This window comes from Cardiocondyla obscurior, linkage group LG20 (assembly GCF_019399895.1).
Source record: "Cardiocondyla obscurior isolate alpha-2009 linkage group LG20, Cobs3.1, whole genome shotgun sequence".
Taxonomy (NCBI): Eukaryota; Metazoa; Arthropoda; class Insecta; order Hymenoptera; family Formicidae; genus Cardiocondyla; species Cardiocondyla obscurior.
Genome location: NC_091883.1, coordinates 1,899,635 through 1,924,513, shown reverse-complemented (window position 1 = coordinate 1,924,513; position 24,879 = coordinate 1,899,635). Strand labels below are relative to the sequence as shown.

General features: G+C 36.3%; 1 protein-coding gene across 2 annotated transcripts in view; it reads left to right on the top strand.

The window, feature by feature from the left end:
• LOC139110338 (acetylcholinesterase 2) overlaps positions 1 to 24,879 on the top strand; it is a 132,804-nt gene that overhangs the window by 19,612 nt on the left and 88,313 nt on the right. The window contains exons 3-7 of one of the 2 annotated variants that reach the window (XM_070670041.1): positions 9,016 to 9,158; positions 11,430 to 11,582; positions 13,927 to 14,090; positions 14,990 to 15,147; positions 15,414 to 24,812. In XM_070670041.1, coding sequence (XP_070526142.1) covers positions 9,016 to 9,158; positions 11,430 to 11,582; positions 13,927 to 14,090; positions 14,990 to 15,147; positions 15,414 to 15,544 — 749 coding nt within the window. In that variant the 3' untranslated portion in view covers positions 15,545 to 24,812. Of the gene's footprint in view, positions 1 to 9,015; positions 9,159 to 11,429; positions 11,583 to 13,926; positions 14,091 to 14,989; positions 15,148 to 15,413; positions 24,813 to 24,879 lie in introns of those variants that run through there. The other variant, XM_070670042.1, reaches the window with a different exon arrangement.

Below are 24,879 nucleotides of genomic sequence, written 5' to 3'. Positions count from 1 at the left end.
GTATTTAGACGTTTTGAGACGTTACGTATCTGGCTCGGTGCTGGACAGTTTTTGGTAGACAGCCACGAGATAAACCACGGATCGGCCAGCTAATTATTAAATTAACCGTTAAGAACAATTTTTTTACTCGGGTGATTAAATTATTATTCTGCCATTTTAATTTGTTATTTTTCCATTTTAACTTGTAGCTACACGCGGAACTTTCATTTAGGATGAAATTTATTTCTTTTTTTATGTGTACATCGCGGTACAGTAACAGACATCGGAGCTTTTAATTGTAACTTTAGCGCGTACTGCGCTTTCTTCTTTTATAGTTTTTATTTAATTTTTTTTTGGGTCAAACCTTTATTGTTGCGGTGGATATTGAACGCGTAAAGTGATGGTAACGATTATAGTTTAAAAACTTTAATTACGATAGAAATATTTGAAATTGTATCGCGTTACATTCTTGTTTTATATATGATAATTGATTTGAAACACTTTCTAAATAGGGCAGCCACTTAAAATAGGATAATTTGTTTTTCGATGCGCCACGAGTTATTGAGAGTCTACATTGAAGAGTCTATTGATTTTTCGTTTGCGATTCTATATCTGGGCATGGAAAATTTAATTACGGTAAAAGTTATTTTCGATTACGCGAATACAACAATCGAGGAACATATAACGAATAGAAAAGTGGAACAGGAAATATCACATAAAACATATTGACAGTAAAATAAATAAAAGTAAAATAAATAGATGTAAAATAAATACAAGTACGTACGAAGTTAAAAGCTAAATTAATTTTATATTTCTTTTTCTTAAATTTTAAAATAACTAGTTATACAAATATATTTTTACTGTTTTATAAAAATTACAAATACAAAACGTTTTATGCAAGTTCGAACTAAAACTAGACGTCGCAGGCCGCGTGTTTCGCGCACGTGATTTAATCCTGTTTTTTTTTTTTTACGTTAAAAAAATATGCTGTACATTTAATAATTTCCAGTACCGAATTACGGATACGTGTACCTTACGTAATACTTTAAACATTGTTCGCTTCATTAAATATAATTTAAATGCATATCAATTATATTAATTTCTTTAACAATAAAAATGCTAAGATGAATACCGCGACGTATCCATCAACCACAGATTCATGATATATTCAAATTAATATTTGATACAATATTCGTAACTTTATTCGTCGTAATATTCTTCGTATACGTCTTTTACAGCGCGTTAACCTGCGTAAAGGTGAGATATTCAAACAAAGGTCGGGCGACCGGGTAACACACGCAACTTTGTTATCATGGCTCCCACATTCCTTTGTGGCGATCGAACGGTACGCAATTAGGGCAGAAAAAAAAAATTAAGCTGAAGTTTACTCTCGCGACACAAATTGAGCCGAACGAATGAGTCAATCGGCATCGCGAGAAAGCGGCAATAATCGAACGACGATAATATCCCTGCGTCTTCTTTTTAAATAGAGAACAATTTTAATCGTTGAATTTTTAAAAGATTTAGAAGCACTGCGGGTCAACGAAAAAAAGACAAAAAAAAATTAAGGAGTGTTGATAGTATCGCTGCATAAATTTATTTTGATGGAATTCAGGGAGTTTGGAAGTTATTCTATCGGTAGACGCGTATCGCTTTCAGATGTTATCGCTTCTGTTAAACTCGGCCGTTAAACCTACTGATATTAAGCAGAGTGTGCTACCAGTGTAATTAGTTGACGACCCCTTTATATCATTACATTGTGCGCGACAATCTCATTACCTCGCTTGGAACTTGTACGACTTTGAATTGTATCGAGCGGTGGAAATGGCCGGCTGGGTTCGTGCGCGCTCGTTATTTTCAACTTAATTTATAAAGACATCGTTATAATTTAAACGAAAGGAAGATTGCCGATTCAGACATTTGGAGCGTGCTACTATTTATCGTATTAGGTACATTGAAAATCTTATTAGCCAGCGACATCAAGAATAAAAATGCTATTACCTCGCTCGAAATATTTCTTAAATAAGCGCGTGCGTTTGAAGGCGGGTCGATTTAAAACAAGACAACGCGTTAAATTAATGTCTATGAAGTATTGACGTCGGTCGGATAGTTCGAGTTTAGGAAATTTCTGTAATTTCGAGATCTCGGAGGAGAATTTCGACGTTTATCAAACGAGGATTATTGGATTCTAAAGTTATTATCTAAAGTTTGACATTAATAAAGTTTCAAGTTTTTTTTTTTTTCTTTCTTTCTTTTTGTTACGACATATCTTTACGTCGCGTCGCTCGCTATTCATAAGTTTTATGCTATTAATTGGTTAATTAATAATGCAAAACTTTCTTGTGGCATTATAATTATCGCGGCGCTCGAGAGAAATCAATGTGCAAGTGTTCAAAGAGGTGTGGTGAATTTCCTTCCGATAAAGTTGGCAAACTACAAACCGCAAACTGTCAAGCTTGACTAAGAAGGAGGACAAAGGACCATCCTGGCAAGCCGATTAACTGATTGTGCTCGGCATAGAAATCGGGTTTATACCTAAGAGAACACGTATTCACGTTCCATTATATATGTATAATATATTTAATACTATAAAATCTGTATACACATTTAGCATACTCAAAGAAATTACTTCCAAGATTTATCAAAAATCGTATACGTAATTTTTCTAAACGACAATGTATTTCTTTATCATTTTCATTTATCAAATTACGATTTTTGTTAAGGTGATGTAGAAAATATTTTAACGACGAAATTGACCACACCACTAATTTATCATGAATGCTGTTATCATATTGCACTTCCTTCACGGTACAAAGAATATCGACGATGTTGATTTTGTGTATGTACCGCAGTTACATAGAACGTTTAAATGGTTTGAAACCTAGTGGAAACTCGATGCATACGGTGCAATGCATTTCCACTGACCACGAGTTAGCAGTTGGTTATACTGCATTACCAGTGCATTCGTTCATTCTGCGTTAGTTGGTCGTCGACAGGCCGCAATGTTTACCGAATATTCTCCGATACACAGCTTTGATTGTCCCTCGGTCAATTAGAACTTCGGAATAGTAGCTATTCATACGGCAGAACGCGAAACTTTCGCGTTCCAACTGTATGAATAACCGATATAGCTATTTAGATTGAGATGAATCTCTTCTTAAAGCCAATACCGCTTTTTTTTCTTTTTTTTTTTTTTTTTTTTTTTAATTAAAATAAGGAAACTTTTTAACTCATTATTTCTTCAAGTTATATTTTATGCATAAAAATGTTTGATTTCAAGTCTCTTAGAGACACAACGAGTGCAGAGTTCATTTTTTATTCAATTGAACTCGATTGTTACTTTTTTATTCGTAATTTCTTGTAATTTGCTGCAATTTACTTCAATCAATTTGTTTGTCTCATGATGCGGTTGTCAACCGAGAACATTATTCTTCATCGATCAAATGAAATCTTTACATCAGTAATTTACCGAATGAGAGTGAATACGATTTCTGACAAGAACACATAATTACATAGATGTAAAAAAAGATTTATCGTTTTCATAACAAAGTTTGCTAAAAAAAATTCTACTTATTTATTTATTTTTTTTTTTAATACTTTTTACAGAACGTTATTTTACTGCTGATTGCGTAATGGTAGGCAGGTTGATATTTAGTATAAAGCATCAACGTAGTCGTCCAACTTTACCCTGCCATGTTTTTTTAATGTAATCGCGACGAACAATCGGACTCACTCGCGTTTGTTGCACAGTCGCGCGATTAACTCGCACGAAATACACACTAAATAATTACTCTCGCTTATCGGACGGGCTTTCAGTTTACTTGCGGAACGAAACCTTACCTTCTTACTTTTCACTGCCTTATCGGAAGTTTAAAGCAATGGATTTAGCGCTGCGAGGGCGATAAGCGCTTTTTACACCGAGGGTTGAGGCAGTCCAATTTAGCATCCTTCGTCACCATCTTCAGCAACAAATTTCACGAAGGTAGTCTAGAATTAGATGGATCGCAAACAAAAGGGGGGAACACTGACATATTTGTCCGTGCATCGACGATTCCGTCCAATGCATACACGTTCGTATATAAAGTGCGCGTACACGTATACACACACATCCTTAAACGCGAACACCCACAGCGACGAACTATTCTGGTGACGCACCAACGACGGATTTTGCATTTGTAGATACACGTCAGAGTAGTGTAATACGTTAAACAATGTCGACCAGCGCAATTCTCGCAGAGAAACACCGCGTTTCCGAACTACATTGAAATTTATTTGTTAATACACCGAGGAGAGGTGTTGTCACGAGTTAAAAATTTTAAATATTATTTTTTACATACAAAAAAGAAAAGAAAAGAAAGAAAGAAAGAAAGAAAAAAAAAAAAAAAAAATTTGAGTTATCGAGCTTTGCATGCTTCGCCGATATTGGTAGCGGTAAATTGTTCTTTCATCAAGCTAGAGATGCGCAAAGGATTACACCCTAATCGTTGCATAAATCTTACTCCGCCTGGGCGGTAAGCCTACGGCGTGTAAATGTAGCGCGACTTGCTCGACACACGAGAGTACGAGGTGAAGCCGCATGTAAATGCTTCGACAAACCACCCTCTGTGAGCGACCGTCCTCTCCTTTCCCTCGCTTCCATCGCCTTCCTCGTTCGTTCTGCAGTCTGCTCTAGGCATCCGGCAGAGCTTCCTGCACATACGCGTATATACAAGGACGAACAGGTGGGTATATGCACAGTGACCTGAGCAACGAGGCTGCCAGGTGCGGCACGACGGCGTCCTATCATTTCCTCATTATCTACTCAAACATAGCGTCCCGCTTGTTTCCACTCCTCAATCGCATTGCTGACGTATCGGGCATACCGACCAACTAGTTAGCTCCCGTATCGCGCTCCTAGCGAGCCCCCGATCGTTCGTGATTCTATGCGCGAACGCGCCTTTCGTTTCGGAGCGTAATTCCGCAACTTTTACCGAAAACCCCACGTGCCTGTTAATCGGACCGAATGCCTTTCAGAATTAAGTAAATATGATGTACTAAGTTCGTATTTTTTTAGGCAAAAAAAAAAAAGACAAATTTGATAGGGAAATACACGCTCGCGCAAGTAATATAAAAATTTTTTGCATTTCAATTTTGTTTACATTTATACGTCTCTTATAATTTTTTTTATTTTTCACATTTTCATATTTTCAATGTTTTTTCAATGCAAATGTCAGATACTTTTATGCAAATACCTCAACAAATAATATGTGTTATTTTTCTATAAAAATAAAGCGCCCGTTGCTTTTAAAATGATTATTGGCAAAGAAAATTGAAAAAAGAAATTTTAATATTTCAAGGAAATATATTTAATTAAAGTACGGAACCCGTGATAGCGCATAACTGGAGTAGAAACAATTCCGTTGCGCGATAAAATGGTGAATTTCGGCAACGGCGAATCTTACGAGAGCGGAATGAGACGTAGAAATGGAAACGTGCCGGAAAGGGGAAAAAACAATGTACTTATTGTTATAGCTCTCGCCATTCCTCCTGGCCGTTTGCCGAAGCAACAGCCTCAAGGTGAGAAAACTCTCAGAACCCCTGACCTACTTTCTTTTCTGGTAAAATATCTTCCTAAAGAATTTGACGTCCTCTTTCTCGCAGTCATGCGACTGAATAGCCTTTGAAATACGTCATTATTATTGTCATTTTAATCCTTCGCCACGGTGAACGTAAAAAAATTCAATCATTGAAGAATGAGACTTCTGTTTTGTCACAGTTGAAATAAATACAACGCGATATCCAATGACGAACTCATCGGTTTGGTTTCATTTTTTACTTTTTATTATTTTTTTTTCTTTTTCTTTTTTTTTTATCTGTACGTATCTTTTTGTCTTTGTCTATCATTTATTCATTCGACGATGGTGATCGTTACGTTTACTTAAGGATTAACTGTCGTTTCGAGGGAACGTAGCGAGATTGTCGGTGGCTTCGGCAGTGAAAATAGTTAACAAGTTGGTAGTGTTGAATCGATAGAGATGGGTGAGCCTGGAGGTAGATAGGTAGAGGCAAGCAGGCAGACGAGGTCGTGGCAGCCCCTGCTACTCTTTGCTCGAGTTCTCTTTCCACCCTTCTCTTTCATCCCTGCGTGCAACCGCCGCTTCATCGTTGAAGCTCCATTCTTACACCTTCTTTCACGCCTTTCCTTTCGTCTTCTCATTTCCTTCCTTCTCCCTCTTTTTTTTTTCTTTCTTTTTTTTTTCTTTTATTCTTTTTCTTTAACTATCCTTATTTCTCTTATCTACCTTTATCCTTATCTACCTTTTCTCTTTTTCAACTTCGCCAGCTATTCGTCAAGCTTGAAATCGCGCTGAAATCGCCCGCGCGGCTAAATCTCCTTTCTTCTTCTCCACTCTGCTGTGCTTCAGGGAGTTCCCTGTAATTGAGTTCTTTTGCACCGGACCCATTTTCGATGATGGAAATATGCTTCCGCGCATATTAGATTCGAAGGGCTCTAGTAAATTCTTTATTTTATATCGATCCTCACTTCCTACTCCGCTTTGTTACGGTATTAATTGAAAACAGGGGATTTTATATAAAGTCAATCTTTTTCTTAAGCAGCAAAGTTTCCTCGAAGTCATATCTTTCCTATTTTCTATTCGTTTTTTTATCGCGAGCTTCTTTTCGTCTTTTATTTATCTTTGCGACAATTTACAAATTTGAGTTATAAAGAAATGTGATTTACTTATTCGCATTACATTCTTTGTAATGGCTACATTGAAAAAGTTCTTGTGTAAGATTCATTAAGAGCATCTTTAAAAGAAGTCTCTAAAGCAAGTGAAAAGTTTTGTTGTTCGCTTCACAGTTGGGAGGAATGGGACGAGAAAACAGAATGGAGGGAAAGATATAATTCTACTTGAATTATTTGCGACTTTATTTCACCGCGAGCACGAATTTGGCAATTTTATTGTACAGTTTATAGTATATTATGACGTAGATAAATCGTGGAGTATCACGCGACTCGGTTTTATCTTATCTTAAATCATTACTATTCGGGCAGCTACGGGCACACCACAAATCCTTGAATTTGCTATTACTAAAACGGCTTCTCTCTCGAAAGTCAATCCGAGTGGAGTTCGTAATGCTATGTCGATGTTTGCGGTCGGGTCTTAATGCCATTTCGTTTCAGAGCCACGAATCTGTATCCCTTTCAACCAAATAATACTTCTTCTTCCTAAATCTTTAAAGGAACGTTTTATATACATAAAAGATGCGGAAAAAAGTAGAGCAGAAATGCACCTTCTTTTTTTTTTTTTTTTAATACATTTTCAAATGAATATTTATGTATTTCTTGACGCTACATTTCTTTTTTTTTTTTTTTTGTTTAAATCACGCCAATACAATGTCACGTTCGTCAAGATTGTCAGTTTGTTAGCTCAATTCCACAACTTTTTTCGCCCCTCTCCCCCCTCGAAATGTCCATTAAGCCGGAAGCTGAAGGGTTGAAACAAAAACTACCCCGGGCGAGTCAACTCGGTTTCCAGCTTTGTTGTCGGACGCAATATTACTACAGTAGTTTCTGGTAAACTAAACAGGATCTCCGCGATACACTGGTACATGCAGCCTCGCGAACAGTGTTTCACAGTGAAAAGAAATAAAAAAAAAAAAAAAAGGAGAAGAACTGAAAGAACAGCATCGTCCGCGCGAGATCGTCGCTCGTGACACGCGTCGACTGCGTTGGACGTAAAACTGGATTCTAGCACTTCTCGAAGAAATAAATTTCACGCACGTCCCGCGTACGTGTCTCACATGGAAGATTACGCGGTGATACCTTTTCATAAATACTAATATCTTTCGTTTTCTATCATTTACCGAAAACGTTCTTTTGTTTTACTTCCGTAAACGGTTTGCGGTTTGTGTAGCTCTGAACGTTTTATAAAAGCTGATTCGTAACACGTTATTATAACATTTTCAATTACTGACTAATTACTGATATTCGTTTATCTTGATTACTGATCTTTCGAACTCCCTAGCGGCGATATAAAGAAAAGAAAAAGAAAAATCTACGTCCGGCGAAAGTGCGTTTCTATATATTTATATGTGTGTAACATAAATGTCGGGACTGCCAACCCATTATCGCTGGACGTATTGTTTAACAGGAAATTCTTCATATTGGAAAACTACATTTTCTTTCCGAGAGGCACTCCCTTTGAAGTTTCCATATCATGCACGATCTCAAAGACGGTGGCACACGCCCCAGGCAACACTCTCGTTCGCCAGAAAGGGATGAAGTTTCCGCGTTGTGCACGTGTAAGCAGCCGGAAATCCGGGGTTTCACACCGTAGAGTCAAGAATGTATGATAATGTGTGGTGGTCAACTTTTTTCATTAAATCAAGCTGAAGCATTTTGAAATCGTGTTTCTGACACTTTTGCTGCAGTAGTTCCCAGTAGTTGGTCGTCGCGCGCACACAAGTTTCGGTAAACCAGAACAAATTGGCCGACCGTGTACAACTTGGATGGTACTAATAAGGAAATGTAAAAAGATAGCACGGCGTATTTTTATAGAAAATTTTTCATTCACACGCATCTACAATATTTTTATTTTTCTTTATTATTTTATTTTATTTTAATATTTCGCGTTTACAAAATGTATTATACATTGCGCTACATGTTTTGCACATATTCGCGTGCAATCAGGAATATCTGTCTTCATTATTACCTTATGGCATTAGATGTATTATTGGGCAAATGCAGTAGCCGAGTACGATGCAAGCACGTAGCATGTGTCAAATTGCGAACACGGCGCTGATATAGAGCGTTGCTTTATTTTTCCATACGTCTTTTTAAATATAATGTATTGGGTCATGTTTCATTACGTAATTTAATATTTTTTAACAAACGAGAATGTTCCTTTTGCACATTTATCAAGTGTAATTCGAAAGATATAAGATTTACTACATTTTCATCTGTACTTTAAAAAGTTGCCACTTTTGTTCTCGCTACATAAATCCATTCGTTTGTCTTCAAATACTTATACAATATATATTTTGCTGTTTCAGGAACGTATTTTATCTTGTACGACTTCATTGACTTCTTCGAGAAAGATCAGGCCAGTTTTCTGGAGCGAGATAAGTTTCTCAACATCATCAATACTATCTTTAAGAATATGTCGCAAATCGAACGCGAGGCCATCATTTTCCACGTAAGTTTCGTTACATACATATTCGTATATCGAGCTACGCATTATTTCGAAGCACTCGCAAAATATCACGAGCTCATAAAGAATTAACGAACGATCAGAAAGTAATATTAATAATAACGATTTTAATCGGGGATTTATAAAAATAGAGCATGCTTTAAAAGCGGACTTAAGCGCCGAGCGCTATAAAGCCACGGAAAGATTTTTCACGGGATTGAGATTGCGCGCGAATTATGTTCCCCGCACAGAAATATTATACATATATGCATATGCGACAACCGGAGGCGCACAGCGGCGCTCTGCGACCCATATTTTTTTGCAAACTAACCACTCAGCGAGACCTCAGCCGTATTCATTGGCCTCGAGTGTTCTTCTTGTTAGTAAACTACAACTTGTAACTGTCACTAAGTCGTTCCAGACTTCTTTTTTTTTTTTTTTCCTCTCTTTTTGCGGCATAGAAAAACAAGGGAATCATACGTCAAATGTCACTTTAACTACCCTCCAATTTGCCAGTAGATAAAAAAAAAAATATATATATCTCTTGATAATCAAATATACCGTGCACGCGTACGTGTCGCTACGTACGTCGTATGTGCTGTGCACGCGTGAAGAAATATTTTACTGTAAATCTGTAACACCTATTCGTTTCTTTTTTTTTGTTTTTTTTTTTCTGAAATGACCAGCCATGATTATATTATTAAATGTACATTTCTCACTGACGCGTATCGCGTCAGATACGGACGGGCGTAAAGTGAAAAACCGTTAATTGGAACGCCTACTCCACTGCTCCTTTATTCCTTTTTCTACGACTTTTTTTTCCGCGCTTCCATCTTTTTTTGTGCGCGCGTTGATTTTCCGCAAGTCAGAGACAGTGCCCTGTGTAATTGCGATTATAACGAACCACAACTCTTTTCTTTTATATTTTTTAATCACAAAGAATGCCGTCTATCGACATGTAAAGTCTAAATTTCTCTCTGATTTGCAGAAGAATATTTGCCAGTGTTTTTAATCATTAACAGTAACGAACGATTATAATTAAATTGCTGTTTTATTCGTACTCGCGTCAAGAACGAATAAAAGCGTTTTTTCCTCTTTTATCCCGCGCCGCAGCAACTAATATTATACGTATTTCTTACATATGCTTAGCTGCTGGTTTAGTTCAGTGCCGACAGATATTATCTTCACGAAATATTACTAGTGGCGATATTACGTGCTAGACGATATCGTCCTGTGCTCGATATACGTATGTGGATATAACGTAGAATATTTTGTAATAAAAAAATAACAGCGAGTTTTATCGTCGCATATATAACGCATAATTGCATTTATTCTTGATCTTCGGGAAGAAGAATGAGACTAGATAGTCGTAAAAATTTACAAAGAGGCCGGGAACGCGCTGCTAGAACGAATACGACGTTACTAACAGGTTTTCTAGTGCGTAACGGGCTGGCTATGGTTACGAGGAAAATCGATATCGTTATGTACCGAGGTAATGTCACTCTTCAAAGAGCTTCATTCTGCTGGCTGACCGCTAATTACTTTCCGATCAGCAGAACGGCACGTCAAAGTTGCTTTGTCAAGGGCTGTTTCATGGCTGCGTGAAACCTCGAGTTCCGTGTACATTTCATTAAGTATCCGGGAACAAGGAGTACGCCGGAACGTTGGATGCCGTTCGTTCTCGCGATGATACATACAGTATCGCGTAAAGGTCGCCGGAAACTCCTGTCTTTGATAAATTCATGCCGTCTGCTGATCCCACCTACGCGTGAGTGATCGAACGAAATGAATTCGTAAAAGCGTGCACTTTACTGCCATTTCGATTGAAAGCAAATTGATGATACAAAGTAATCCGGCGTAACCACCACCGATGTATCCTAGTAATCCCTTTTAACCCGTCGGCTATACGCGTCTCGTTCAGATAAAGATATTTTCTTTATTTTTTTTTATTCTTTTTGTTTTTTTTTGTTTTTTTTTTTTAATTTTTTGGGAATTATTAATGAACGGGTGATAAAGTGAAAGGACTGCAATCAAACTCGCGCGTTACAGAAAGAAATAAATCACTTGTAATATTTACTTTCATTTGATATAATTTTTTTTTTCTGTAACAGATGTTAAAGATTTATTTTAATGGAGAATGTTTTAACTTCCAAGTACTTTTCGGTTGTTTTCAATCGTACAATAATTCTTCACGTAATGATCGATGCGTCGCTCATAGTTTTCGAACACGAGTCGAATGATTTTTTAAATAGAAATTTGTACGAATTTTTGTTTCAGTATACCGACTGGGACCGGGTAAATGATGGTTATCAGAATCAAAGAGCAATAGCTGATATCGTGGGCGATTACTTTTTCATCTGCCCGTCTACGCACTTTGCGCAATTATTCGCAGATCGCGGCATGAAGGTCTACTACTACTTTTTCACGCAGGTAATATTATTTTTTATCGTTACGTTTAATCATGAAACAGATAATATTTAATGAGCACGTCTCTAAGGTAAAAAAAACGATTATCTAACATACAATTACGTTCATATTTATGATTAATTATATATATATATTTTTTTTTTAATGACGTTGAAAGCATCGCGCGATAAATCAGACAGGCTCGATTAAATTGTGATTCTTATATTGAGCTTATGTCGTTATTTCCTTAAAATAAATTGAAGGAACGGAGTTTACAAGACTGGGGAAATTACGGCAAAAGTATTATGTAAATTGGATTCTGAACCGCTTGAATATATATAACGCAATAAGAAGATTTTGTAATGGAAACAGCTGAAGGAGGGAAAGAAAGGAAATAAAAAAAAAAGAAAAAAAGAAATAAAATAAAATAAAAGAAATAAAAATTTGCAACGGTATCGAGGCGATTCCGCTGTAAATGAATGCGATACGCGTGACACAAATGAAACCAATTGTCTTTGATTGTAAGTGACAACGTGTTATCGATATCTTCTGGCCGCGTGGAATTCACTTAGAGCGTTAATCAATCACCGGTGCGCTGCCGTTGCTGTGATAAAGTACGGCGAATATTTGGGCAGCGGCGTAATAACTGCAGAGTACAGACGTCAGCACACACGCATTATCAATCACGCGCGAATCACGTACGCGCTTGATTTATTTTACTGTTTTGTTGATCGCCAATTTGCGAGTGTGTTATCGCACGGGGAAGATAATGCACTCGCTCTACAATGTCACGGAGGGGGTGTAATGTTTAAATGCAGAATGCGACAAATTGTGCGCATTCATGACGCTCTACAATTACCGTTCCTGTCTCCTCGCGACCACCGAAATTATTTGAAATGCAAACTCACGCGGGAGAGGCTTATATACACTACGTTCCTACATTATAACATGTCGCATTTACCGTCATACCGTCCTGTCATGTTCGGCTGTTTGTCACGTTAATCTCGCACATAAAATCACTTGCACCGATAACCTAATTAAGCCCCCAATAAACATCCCGTACGTAAAATGCGTTTAAGAAACTTATTTAACAGCAATAAGATATTGTTGAAGGGGAATTTGAAATAAAACTGGGAGGAGTTTGATCGACGGGGGAATTTTTTAAATGAAGATTTAATAGTCAAAACACATGGAGCGTGTAAATTGACGTATAATTTATCACTGAATCCAGTAACAAGTAGTCTGGCCGCGTGCCAGATCCGACTTATCCCGAAATCACTGGAAAATCTGGGCTTCCTTTCTTTTTCTTCCTTAAACGTTTCAATTTGAAGAATGTGTAACGCGGTATAGAATCATTTACGATGTTAAAAAAAAAAAAAAAAATTAAATTTAAATTGAAACACATTTAAATTAAAATTTTAACAATACTCAAAGTGTCGAAAGTCGGTGAATTTCTCAAGTTCGAAAGTCGATCGATCGATTTCTAATAATAAGATTTAGTGGCTCTAGATTGCGTAAGTCATTCATCAGGTTCGTCTTGTTTGCTGTTTTTTCTTTTTCTTCTTTTCCTTTGCCTTCCACTTCCTCCGTTCAATTGACGCGTTCTCTATTTTTCACCGCTCTATTTTACCTCTTCCATCTTACGGGCAAACACTTTCTCGCATACCTTTCATCTCCTTTCCTCGGCTTTCTCCCTTTTCTACTTTTATCTCCCTTTTTTTTTCACCTTTCTCTTTACAACATCCCTTTCGCAATCTTTCGCGTTGCACTTTTCACCTAACCCTTCCTTTTTCATTTTCCCTCCCTTCTTTTTCGTTCCCTTACCTCGCACCACCTTCTATCTTCATTGCAGCCCTTGGGCCATGAAACGCACGTAAGCGAAACGCCGCGATACGGAGGCTCGAGCAATTAGTGGAGAAGGTAATTTATCAGGCAGTAGCGCTTGGTTCTCCGAAGCGCTGCTGGAAGTAAAGAGGATGTCATTACTCATGCGCGCCTGCCGTAATCTTAATAACGGCTTTACCCGCTCGCGCTGGTTAGGTGAAGACTCGCGCGAAAAAGCTCGCTTCCCTTTTTTTTTTTCCTCAGCCGCCGGTGCGCGTAACCTGGTTCCCATTCCTTCAATTCGTCGCAATTCGTACCAGAATCAAAGCGCACGGCTCGTACCCTCGAGCACACCGATACGCAATCGTTTGCAATTCCAACGTTTTATCGTAAAAATTATTAATGGCTTTCCGCGTTCGGTTAAATATTTTAATAAACTAATTCGACGTGGAAATTGTTTTTTTAAAAATCAACGGGGGCGCGGCAGCCATGTGTATAATATTGAATCGGCGAAATAATGACGAAGTGCGGCACTGTGTTGCAGAGGACAAGCACGAATGTATGGGGCGAATGGATGGGTGTGATGCATGGTGACGAAGTGGAATACGTCTTCGGACATCCCTTGAATAAATCTCTGGAATACACCGACAAAGAACGAGATCTATCCTTGAGAATGATCATGTACTTCTCCAGATTCGCGTACACTGGGTAAGCATTACGAATCGCGCAACGCCATGTGTTAATTTGTTAATCTATAATAAATGTTTGAAATTTAGAAATGTTCGTGCCGCGACGGCAGCTAAAAGAATTCTACGTTAAAGAGCAAGCGGTATTTTTAATAGCCAGACATACGACATTGTAGATGTGTAAAGAAAACGCTGGAATCAATTTTGTCAAGGACAATGACTATGTCGCTCTATTGACTAATTTACAAGCATTAGAGACCGCAAATTACATGTCTAAGATATAAAAATAGCTCAGCTTCTCTTTTTTTTTATTTTAAACAACGTCCATTAAAAGCTCTAGAATGATTTATAAATTGCCGTTAATTTTCGCACGTGCATTTTTACGCTCTACGTCGCACAAGAGACACTTTAATGGACCTTTATGCTGATATGTGTAAATAGTTAAATATTTAATTCAAGTTAATATTTTATAAAAATTTGCACACGCTAATGCGGTACAATTTGAAAAAGTAAAATTACATATATGCTCAAGTGACACGTGATGGACACTAACGTGTGCGGGAAAGTTCGTTGATGTGTAAAACGAAGTTAATTTAAATTCAAAGTGTAACTATGAAAAAGGAGTAAGTTCACCAGAAACTCGCGCCACATTCAATTCTAAATTTCCATTTGCTAATACGAAAATGTTAATGCTGCGCGTACTGACTGTAGAAAGTTTCTTATTTTTTTTCTTTTTTTTTTACGAGTACGATCTCACAAAATTTTTTTTGCCATTGAAACATATTGCTTTTACATGCGACGTTTGAAATCTATTTTTACTACAATTTGTGAAATAAAAATAAAAATTTGTATTTAGAATGCGATGTAGATGAAAGTACAACGGGTATAGTTATAACTTTTAGATTGTAATTTATTTTATAGAATGCCGACAATAGATGAATCCGAATGGCCACCTTACACTAGAGATCATCCGGAGTATTTTATTTGGAACGCAGAAAAGAGTGGCTTCGGTAGAGGTCCTCGTACAACAGCCTGTGCTTTTTGGAACGAGTTCTTGCCGCGTCTAAAGGGGATTCCCGGTATGTAACAAAATAAGAGTAGCAAAAGATCCTTTTCTACCGGCTCGCAGGAGCTTGATGAACTAATTAAAGTTCGATTAGTTGTACGCTTTCAACAAGTTGTATTTGCAATTAGCACGTTTTCACGTAGGAAATTCTTGTTAATCGCGCTGTGTTCGGATAAATAGAAGAAAAAGTAAAATAAAAAAAATGGGACGGAAAAAGAACGTAACATATATATATATACAATATGTGTATACGTTTTTTCGTTTGCATTCTTTTTACAGATCCCACGCCGGAAGCGTGTAAAAGCGCGATGGCGTCAAGTGTTTCTGCAGATGGTGACAGATTGCGTGGCTCGCTAACGATCGCGTTTATCGTCTTACTTCCGGTGCTGGCAGTATACAGATTTATATAAGAGGCTACTCATCCACGTCGACAAAACCCTTTTCATCGCTGGCAGGTACCTGACTGGGCAGAAAAGTTCCATCGGTGCTACCGTCCGACAAGCAGGTTCTATAATGAGCATTGTTTACGCTTCAAGGCCGTATTAGCAGTCGTCATTTGTAGATCGATAGGTCGCCGTAGGACGATATGCTCATCATCGTATAGCAATAGTCCGTCTCCGCCGTGTCGTTACATCACGGGCAGCACAGCGCGATATTAAAGCGAGTGATAATCAAATGCTTTGCGCCTCTGGCGCGCTGGATAGTTTTATCGAAGCCAGATTCAGATTTAGGGTACCCAGCTCTTTTCCCGATATTCGTCACTCTTCAAAATTACCTCTCATAGAGTCTCGTTAATAAAAAAAAAAAAATCTTTGGATTCGATTGATCTTGTTTCTATGTCTGGCTCGTTGCCTGGTATATCTCGCGGTGGCACAACTGCTGGCGAGCCCTCGGCATAGACTCCTGACGAACGGACACAATATTATTTAATTATATTTTATATATAATAAATTATTTGACAGGTGCGAGAGAATCAAATGGCGACCTATCTCGATCTCGCGACAATTACGCAGCACATTGCTAAATTATACGCATAATTATATAATTGACGATTGGGCGCGATGTAATTTTCGGGATTTGCCGAGTCCTCGAGGATCAAACTTTGATCCAACGCGGACGGCAAGAAACTTGGTAATATACTCGTATTTCTAACGAATTCACGAGATAAGTTGTAACAATGGCGCGGTCAATCTCTTCGTTATTAATTGTAAGAAACCAGCTGCGACCGGTGCAACATCTTGTAATATATTTGATCTCTTACAATTAGTTTTCAAAGTAGTAGATTGACTAGCACGATCGAGTTTTATATGCAATATCAATTACAGGATACAGAAAGCAAAAGAGAACGACGAAGATGGTAAAATAACGAACGTAGCGTAACTGAAGAAAATTAATCGGTATGGAAGGGGCGCGGTTATTAACTCTGAACTTGGTAAGCTGGAGAGCGAATGATTAATAACACGTCGCGATTTTTACCGCCAGCCGTCAATCGCGAGAGAATCTCTCTTAAAAAGATCTTTGAGCACTCAATCCGCTTTTGATAAAGGAGCGTTAAAAAAAAAAAAATTAAATCAAGCCAACAGAGCAAAATTAAACGCATATCTTTGTATTAGAACAAGTGTTTTACAATCAGCTGACTGTGTATCAGTTGTATTTACATCTGACAATACATTGATGATAAGATATAATTCCAAGTATAAAATTTGACGAATTAATTAATAATTGATTATTTAATAAACATATGAATTTGAATTTTGAAAGCATGATCAATTAGCGATTGCATGTTGGAGTTAAATATTTGTAATTGTGTAAATAATTTCCTTTGAGAAAGAAAGGAATTTTTTTTTTTAAAGTAGAAATCGATTATGTGGCCGATCATATCATTAAAAAAATATTAATGCCCATTGATTTTTGTTACGAGCATATTTTAAATTCTACTTGATTCAGATAAATTCTTCAGAGAATGGATGATAGCATTATCAATTGAAATTTCTATAATACTTTTGTTTCGAAGACTTGCTTATTCAATAAAAGCTATAACTGATAAGTTAATTTAAAAAATACCGAAACAACTTGAAGACCTAATAGATAATAATTAATCTGCTAATCGTAACTATCGCACAAACTGTCGGCCCTAAAAATTACCTTTTTATATTAACTATTTATTTTAAGAAAAATAATAAAATTAATGAGAAAAAAAAAATATTGGTAAAGTCAAATCAACTGATATGCTTTATATAAAAAATTAAACTTTTATCTGATTGTTTAAACAACTTTGCGAAAATTTTACTTTTGCTCTAAAAGTATGCGTGCCTGCGTACGTGCATGCGTACATGCCTGCGTGTGTGCGTGCCGACGTGTGTGTATATATGCGTCACGCATATATATACGGACGGCATATATGTGCATGTATAAATACTTCGATACTCGGTAAAGAAAATGGAAGATTAATAATACATCTAAAAAGAAATAAGTAAAATACATAAATTTAATTTCGTGAATGAGTTATAAAGTTAAAAATTTTTTAATTATAAGTAAAATAGCACGAGCCATCGTCATAATAAAATACTCATTTAATTGTTCGACACTTTAAAAAAAAAAATTCTCTTATATCTGTTACTTTTCATAAATTACTCAGGACACACGTATACACATACACACACATTTTAAAACTAAAAAAAGTTAATAAATTACGAAAAATAACGAGGAAAGGAGTGATATCGATATTAATCACATGAAACTTTTAATTTCTTTTCCAATAATTAAAACAGTTTAGAATCTATTCGTTAGCCATTAATTCATTCGATTTGTACGGTTGAGGTCCAATCAAGTATACTCAAGTATGTACATATAAAACATATCATAATCAGCGTGAGAAAAAAAAAAATAACGCAAAACGTTATCTGCAACCGTCATCTGTCTTTATCAGAACAAACTGCAACGTTATATCTGACCGCTCGTTTTCTCTGAATTGATCGTCTCGATCTCTCTGTGTGCTGTCTCGGTAACGCACTCTTTCCCGAAGTTTCCTCGACAGAATATCAAGGATTCCGTGTGCAAAGATGAAGCCAGACTATATTGTATTCCGCGATGCTTGAGAGAGTATCTCACGAAAGAAACAGCCAAGATCTGTGTGCACTTTACTTGATTTTCGGTTGAAAAATAAAAGGGAAACGAAAACGTAGCCTCGCGAATCTTGAATATTGTTTCTCGCGGTAGATACACTGTCTGCTTGCTATGCAGCATTTGATCATTGTTCTATCGCTGCGTCGAAAAGTTCGGATACTCCTTTGTAACGGCCGCGCCCGGCTGCGAAGCGTGACGTCGCATTACAAACTTGATTTTCGGTCCCATGCAAATCAAAGTCCTTGGATTTAATCCCGCCCGTTTGTTCGTGAGATGTGTAAAATATGTCGCATAATTGGTAATTCAATCAATATGCATTATAAATTGCTCATCAAGGATGTCGTAAGAAGACAGTGTAGAAATCCGAAATCAATAATTATCTCGGCTTATCCGTTTTGCAGGCGACGCGCCGAACTGTAGTATCTCGAATAAAATCAAGGAGGTAAAGTGGTTCCCGATGCAAATGCGCCAGAGTTTAAAGGTTACGGAGTGTGTAGGGGCGCATCAAAATTCTCGTTTATATCTGGTGGTTGCGTTTCACCTTTTCACGGGAGACGCGCAGCTACTTTTGCGTAGTTTAATTCTCAATTAACGGTAATGGGAATCCAAATAAAACTGCATCGTGAAATATTCCAGTGGAATAGTACAAACCTCGTAGATATAGCATTTAAACGAGTTGTCACTTTATATCGCTTTTTTTTTTTATATCGCGAGAAAGGGAAAAAAAAAAAGAAATACGCAAATCAATTTTAAATTGGAGATATTGTTACTATCTACGCTTGTACGTTGCAAAAATAGATGCATTTGTTGAAGGATAGAAAGAAAAGGGGGTCAAGAGACTCTGAGCGTTAAAGAAGTTATTCCGAATATATAACGGAGATAAAAGATTTAAAGGGAAAACGAAGCTCTGATAAATTCTAAATTAACTTGCACTTTTCCGATCGGTCTTTACTTTCGCGGTTATAATAAATATTCAAATCATGACGATCGATCGGCCATCGACGCGCGACTTCGCGATCAGCGCGATCAAGACGATTATTTAATTTCACAGCTGATCAATTGTCATTTAGAGTATATTATTGTTTTTGTACGAGATTAAAGCGCAGCTATCGCAATTATAAGACTAGACGTTATAAAATTCTAAGCTTGTATTTCGACAAGTTGTAATAGTAGTAGAAACTTGCTCATAATGCTCCCATACTATTTACACACGCGTACATGTACAGGGTGTCCTATGAATTAATATATATATATATATCAAAACGTATTGTACAAATTAAAAGAATTACGTAACAAGAAGAGATTAGAAAATCATGATAACGATATACTTTGCGCTCCATTTTTTTTCTTTTTTTTTTAATAATTAAAAAATTTATTTTTAAATCATAGAACCCCCTTCGCCAAATTTTGCGCGTCGATTTCAATACCGCAACACAATTGCACGTTGATCCCGATGAGACACGACACATCCGTGGACAAAGTGTGCTCTGAAATATTTCCGGAAACGAACTTATCGACTTAATTTTACGTACGTATACGCGCATTGTCAAACTTACGCGAACGAGTGATTGCCACGGCGATGGGAGAAATTTAATCAGGCACTAGGAATTTCGGGAGGGAAATTTCATTTTGCGCTTTCGCAATACTGCGGCATTAAACCACATACGTCGCTTCGTTATTCGTCACTCGCTTGTTGCAATTGTATTCAAATAAACGCGCCTCCACGTACGCGTTACGCGTGTGAGCGTCGCGCACGGACAAACATAATTTCTCCGCTTTGATCTGAAGTTGATAGCTCCTCTGTAAATATCTCGAGATACGAGAACGTCACTTAGGGCAAATATATTACCAGACCTTTCGAGTGCGTCCTGTTTCGAAAAGTTTCCGCGCGTACAAATATGTTCTCGTATTTTTATTTTTTTCTTTTTTTGTTTCTGCCCTCCTTCCTCGCTTCCCGCGGTATCCAAAGTTTCTAAAATACTTAATGCAACGTCTCGTTGCTCGAGCCAAAATTATTTATCGCGACAAAAACGATAACCGTTGATTGGAAAGATTAACACACCGAATCTGTCGTTTAGTGGCCATTTAAATGACGTATACTCTTTAAATGCCGTTTACGAAGTGATATATATTCTATTCGGTTTCTGCCGGCAATCTGCTGTCAGATTATATTGGCATCTGCCAGCAGCACAAGTTTAATGCGGACACCGATGACACCGAATCTGTTGTAACATCGGAATAAATCTTGTCAATTTCGGTCATTGCTTCTATAATCTGTACTATGATTTCACGAAGTATATTGGCGCGCAGATTATTTTATATTATTATTTAATCCGCGAATATTTAACTAAAGGTATTTCGCGGCTCGAAATATTTCAGAGTCCATTTACGGCTTGCGTTTCTTAAGCTTGTACAGGTGAAACTGTTCGGCATGAATAATTGACGAACACGTGAGGTAGAATAAGCACACATCTCGTTAACGCGCGGTCTAAATTTCGTGACGGCTAGGAAGGAATGAAACAATCGAAATAATATCTTCCATTTCTTACATATCATCTTAACATACAAAGAATATATGTATGCGCGTGCGTGTTGCATAAGCGTGCGTGCTTGTACGTGTATATACATACATACATATATACGTATGTGCATATTTATGTACTTTTTTACAACGTACGTACGTACGTACGCGCGCGCGTGTTCGTGTGTGAATTTGGAATCATCCTCGATTCGTATTGTAGCGTAGCAACTTGATCTACAAAAAAAAAGAAAGAAAGAAAGAAAGAAAGAGAAAAAAAAAGAGAGAAAAAGAAATACAAGATGAAAAATGGAAAAATCTTTATAACAAAGAGTCCCGTCGTTTTATATATATACGTATATAAGGCTGAGAGTAATGTATGGAACTCGTATAACGAGCTTTCTGTGACAGCTATCAGCGACAGTCCGTGTGAAATTGCGCGAAATCGATAATCGCGCTTAACACCGATCGGCCCCCGCGGTAACGATTAGCAATTTTTCAGAATTTGTTCTCGCTGAGTACCTTAATGCCCATCAAAAGGCGAGTTACGAGCAATTTACGCGCCGCGGATGCGCCACCATTAAATCGTTCCCTTGAAATCCCGTGATGGATCACAAAGGCATGACCTCATTTTCCTCCGATGGCACTGTCGGGAGTACCAGGTGCACCTGCACAACTTTGTCACTCTGACGAGCAATCTGCCGCCGCGTTCTTGCATTAACGAATAATGTGACTGGAGATACCGGGGCGAAATTTAATTGCATCGACGTGTATAATGGAGATTACGATATATCGGGATCTTCGGTAGCACCGATTTTTAAAGCCGCCGGTATCTCGTGCGAGGGGAAGGCCGGTCGAGTTTGTCGACGAAACCGTGATCGCCACCAAGATGAGCTTTCGCTTTTTAATTCAAATGACACTATGTACAGCACATGCAGGGAATAGATTATTAGCAGGGACATATGTTTATATACGACGAAGAAAAGGGGGAGAGAGAGTCTTTTATAGATAAATGCGGAGGGTAATGTCGTAGCTTGGATAATGCAGAACTAGTAATCTTAGAGAAAGATCAAAGAAACCAATGAGTTAAATCAAGAAATACGCAAGGGATAAATACTCTGTATAAAATAAAAGTACACTAGAAGATTTTTGCAGTGTATATTCAAGGAGCATACAGGAAATGAAAGAAGAGAAATAAAAAAAAATATATATATATATATGATAGATATAGATACGATATACATTTACGTGCAATGTATATCACTCAATGATTTTAAAAAGAGAGAAAGAATTAAACAGCAAATTTTAGAGCAAGATAATGTTGAATAGAATCTGTTCATAGACTGTTTAGCATTCGGTATATTTAAGGATTAATTCACATACATATCATTAGATAGTTCTTCATTCATCGAAGCATTTCGTGAAATTAACTTTAGAATCAGTGCCTCGACGAACGACATGTTCGAGGATTAGTTGCGTAGTGATATAAATTAAGACGTTGTGCTCCGTTACTTATGAAATAAGACGGAATAAAAAACAAAAAAATAGAAAAGAAAAAAAAGAAAAGACGGAATTTTATAGAGCCCTTGCACAAAATTTCGAAGGCATTTTATGAATAGTCTTTCACTAATTACATGTCAAAGATCATTTTTGTGGTTGTATCCGATTGTTACGAAGTAAGATTATTTTTCCTCGTTAATATAGCAGTGTCTGTGGCAAAGTAAATTTATTTAAATGTATAATGATAGTTTGGAATTTTGCAATACTTTTTTATTTGTATTTTTCGAATCTAATATCTATCTAACATAGTTGATTCGTGAGTGTACATTATATATTTATGTGTTGACATATTTAAATCATAAATTACACGTGAAACAAAAATCTATATTAACCACTAATAATATTTTTATGACACGGTACTAACTTCGAATGGAGACATAATAGATATAGACCAGATACCGAAATATCCTCAAATCCTAGACTTAAAGTATCTTACGTTATTTGCATGTTGGTGAAAAAATTTTTTAACAATTTGATTAAAACGCCAATCAAATTGAAAAATTATGCATTTGTAAAATAAGATTTTAATAAAAGTTTAAAGATGTTATAAATTCGAATTATTTAATTACAAGAATATTATATTCTTGTGTGTCGTATTAGTAAAGTTATAGGAAATGAGAACTCTAACAAACAAAATTAAAATATCTTATTCCTGTATTAAAAATTTTATAATAATTTATATCGTTTGCTTATTTTATATTTTAGTTTAGCGTACACATCTCCCTTCTATTGTGCCTTTAGAAAATTTAAATTACTTTTTTATAATTAGTAATTTTATTAATAACGTAATTAATTCTGTGTAAGATGTGCAAGTCCAAAAAATAAGTAATAATAAAATATTAAATTTGTAGAGTAAAAAGAAAATTTGTCCTTTTCGCACAATTCTATTCAGAATTGTAGTATATACATAGAATCAATCAAAGGGTTTTTCAAATAATATTAATTAAGGATTTCTCTATTTGGTTCAATAAATATTATGTCTTTCTGATTACGGATTTTTTTTTACACACAATTAGCCTACATACGACAAGAGAAACAAAAGAGATACTTTTATAAACTATACTACAAATGTCAATAAGGCGACGATAAGGCATGGTGTTACACAATTAAAATTTTAATGTCAGTCTCTTTACATATTACAACACACTTTTTTTACATAACTAAAAATCGAATCTAAAATATGTGTCGTGTTGTAGTACGTTGATAAAAATAGTCTATCCACCGATAAAGTCGATGAAATTGAGAACCGTGTGAAGTATTTCTTTACTATTTTATTTTCGATTTATTTTACGTGCTACAACGAGAGAGCATATGCAACAAGTGACGCAGTTTATACTACCATCATGTAATTGACGACTTGCATAGACTTTGAACTTTTTTGGCCGATGCATTTCTAATTTTATTGCACATAATACAACTTATTAACTACGTAATTATCTGTTAACAAAAATTACAAGTCGATATATCTACGTATACGCTGAAAGGCAGATTGGCGACGACAGCTAGCGAACGTGACTTTAGCCTCGTGTGCGTCAAGTTTCACATGTACCGCAAGTATATACCGCGCCGGCCGGATTGCCGATGACTGATTTCTCCCCTTTTTGTCATCCCCTGTTTCTGCCGTTTAGGATTACGTACGCTAGCCGCTGTGGCCGCAGAAAATGCCACATCTGCCCTTCGGTGTACATTCCTTTAACAAAAAAAAAAAAAATAGAAAAAAAAATAGGGAAAGTAATGACACACAGACAAAGATCAATATGATTAATAACAAGGATCGATCACAGAGATCCTTAATTTTCTTTTTAATTTAATTTCTCTCTGTGGTTATTATTCAGAAAACAGAGATGAAAAATTATTACCTTCGTTGGAGCAGTAATTATTGTTTTAAATATTAATGTGCTGCTAAACCTTTTGAATTTTTATGGTTACTTTTTTTTTAATAAAATTTTTAATAAAATAACCAATTAAATGATAAAACTAATTAGATGTATGGATATTAAATGGGAAAGGAAAACAAAGTGAAAAAAGAAATATTTTGCGAAGTATAAGTTAACATACAAACATGTACTTATCCCGTTTCCTTACACAAGATTTACACAAGAATTACTAGTCTTTTAGAGATCTCACGAGAGATCTGAAGATTGCAATGAATATTTTTAAATGATATAAAAATGAAGAACTAAACGAAATACATAGATGAATAATTATAACAATAAATGTAAAAATTCTAAAAGCTACTGTTATTTTAACGAATAGAATTAAATATACGTTATATATTATAAGTTATATTGGAATTAATTTCGGACTAACGTAATCACGCATTAAATTTATAGACATTAGACACATTTTACAAAGACTTTGTATTTAGAACATAGAATGAGATACACTATTTATGAAAACAAATTTGCATGAAAGAAAAAGGAAGAGTAATTTAAAAAGAAAAGAAAAAAAAAAAGAAAAAAAAAGTAGAAAAATATCTTGCTTACCTACAGCATCCTGTTAGACGTTAATTAAAGAAAACTGCATTAATTGTTACCTACA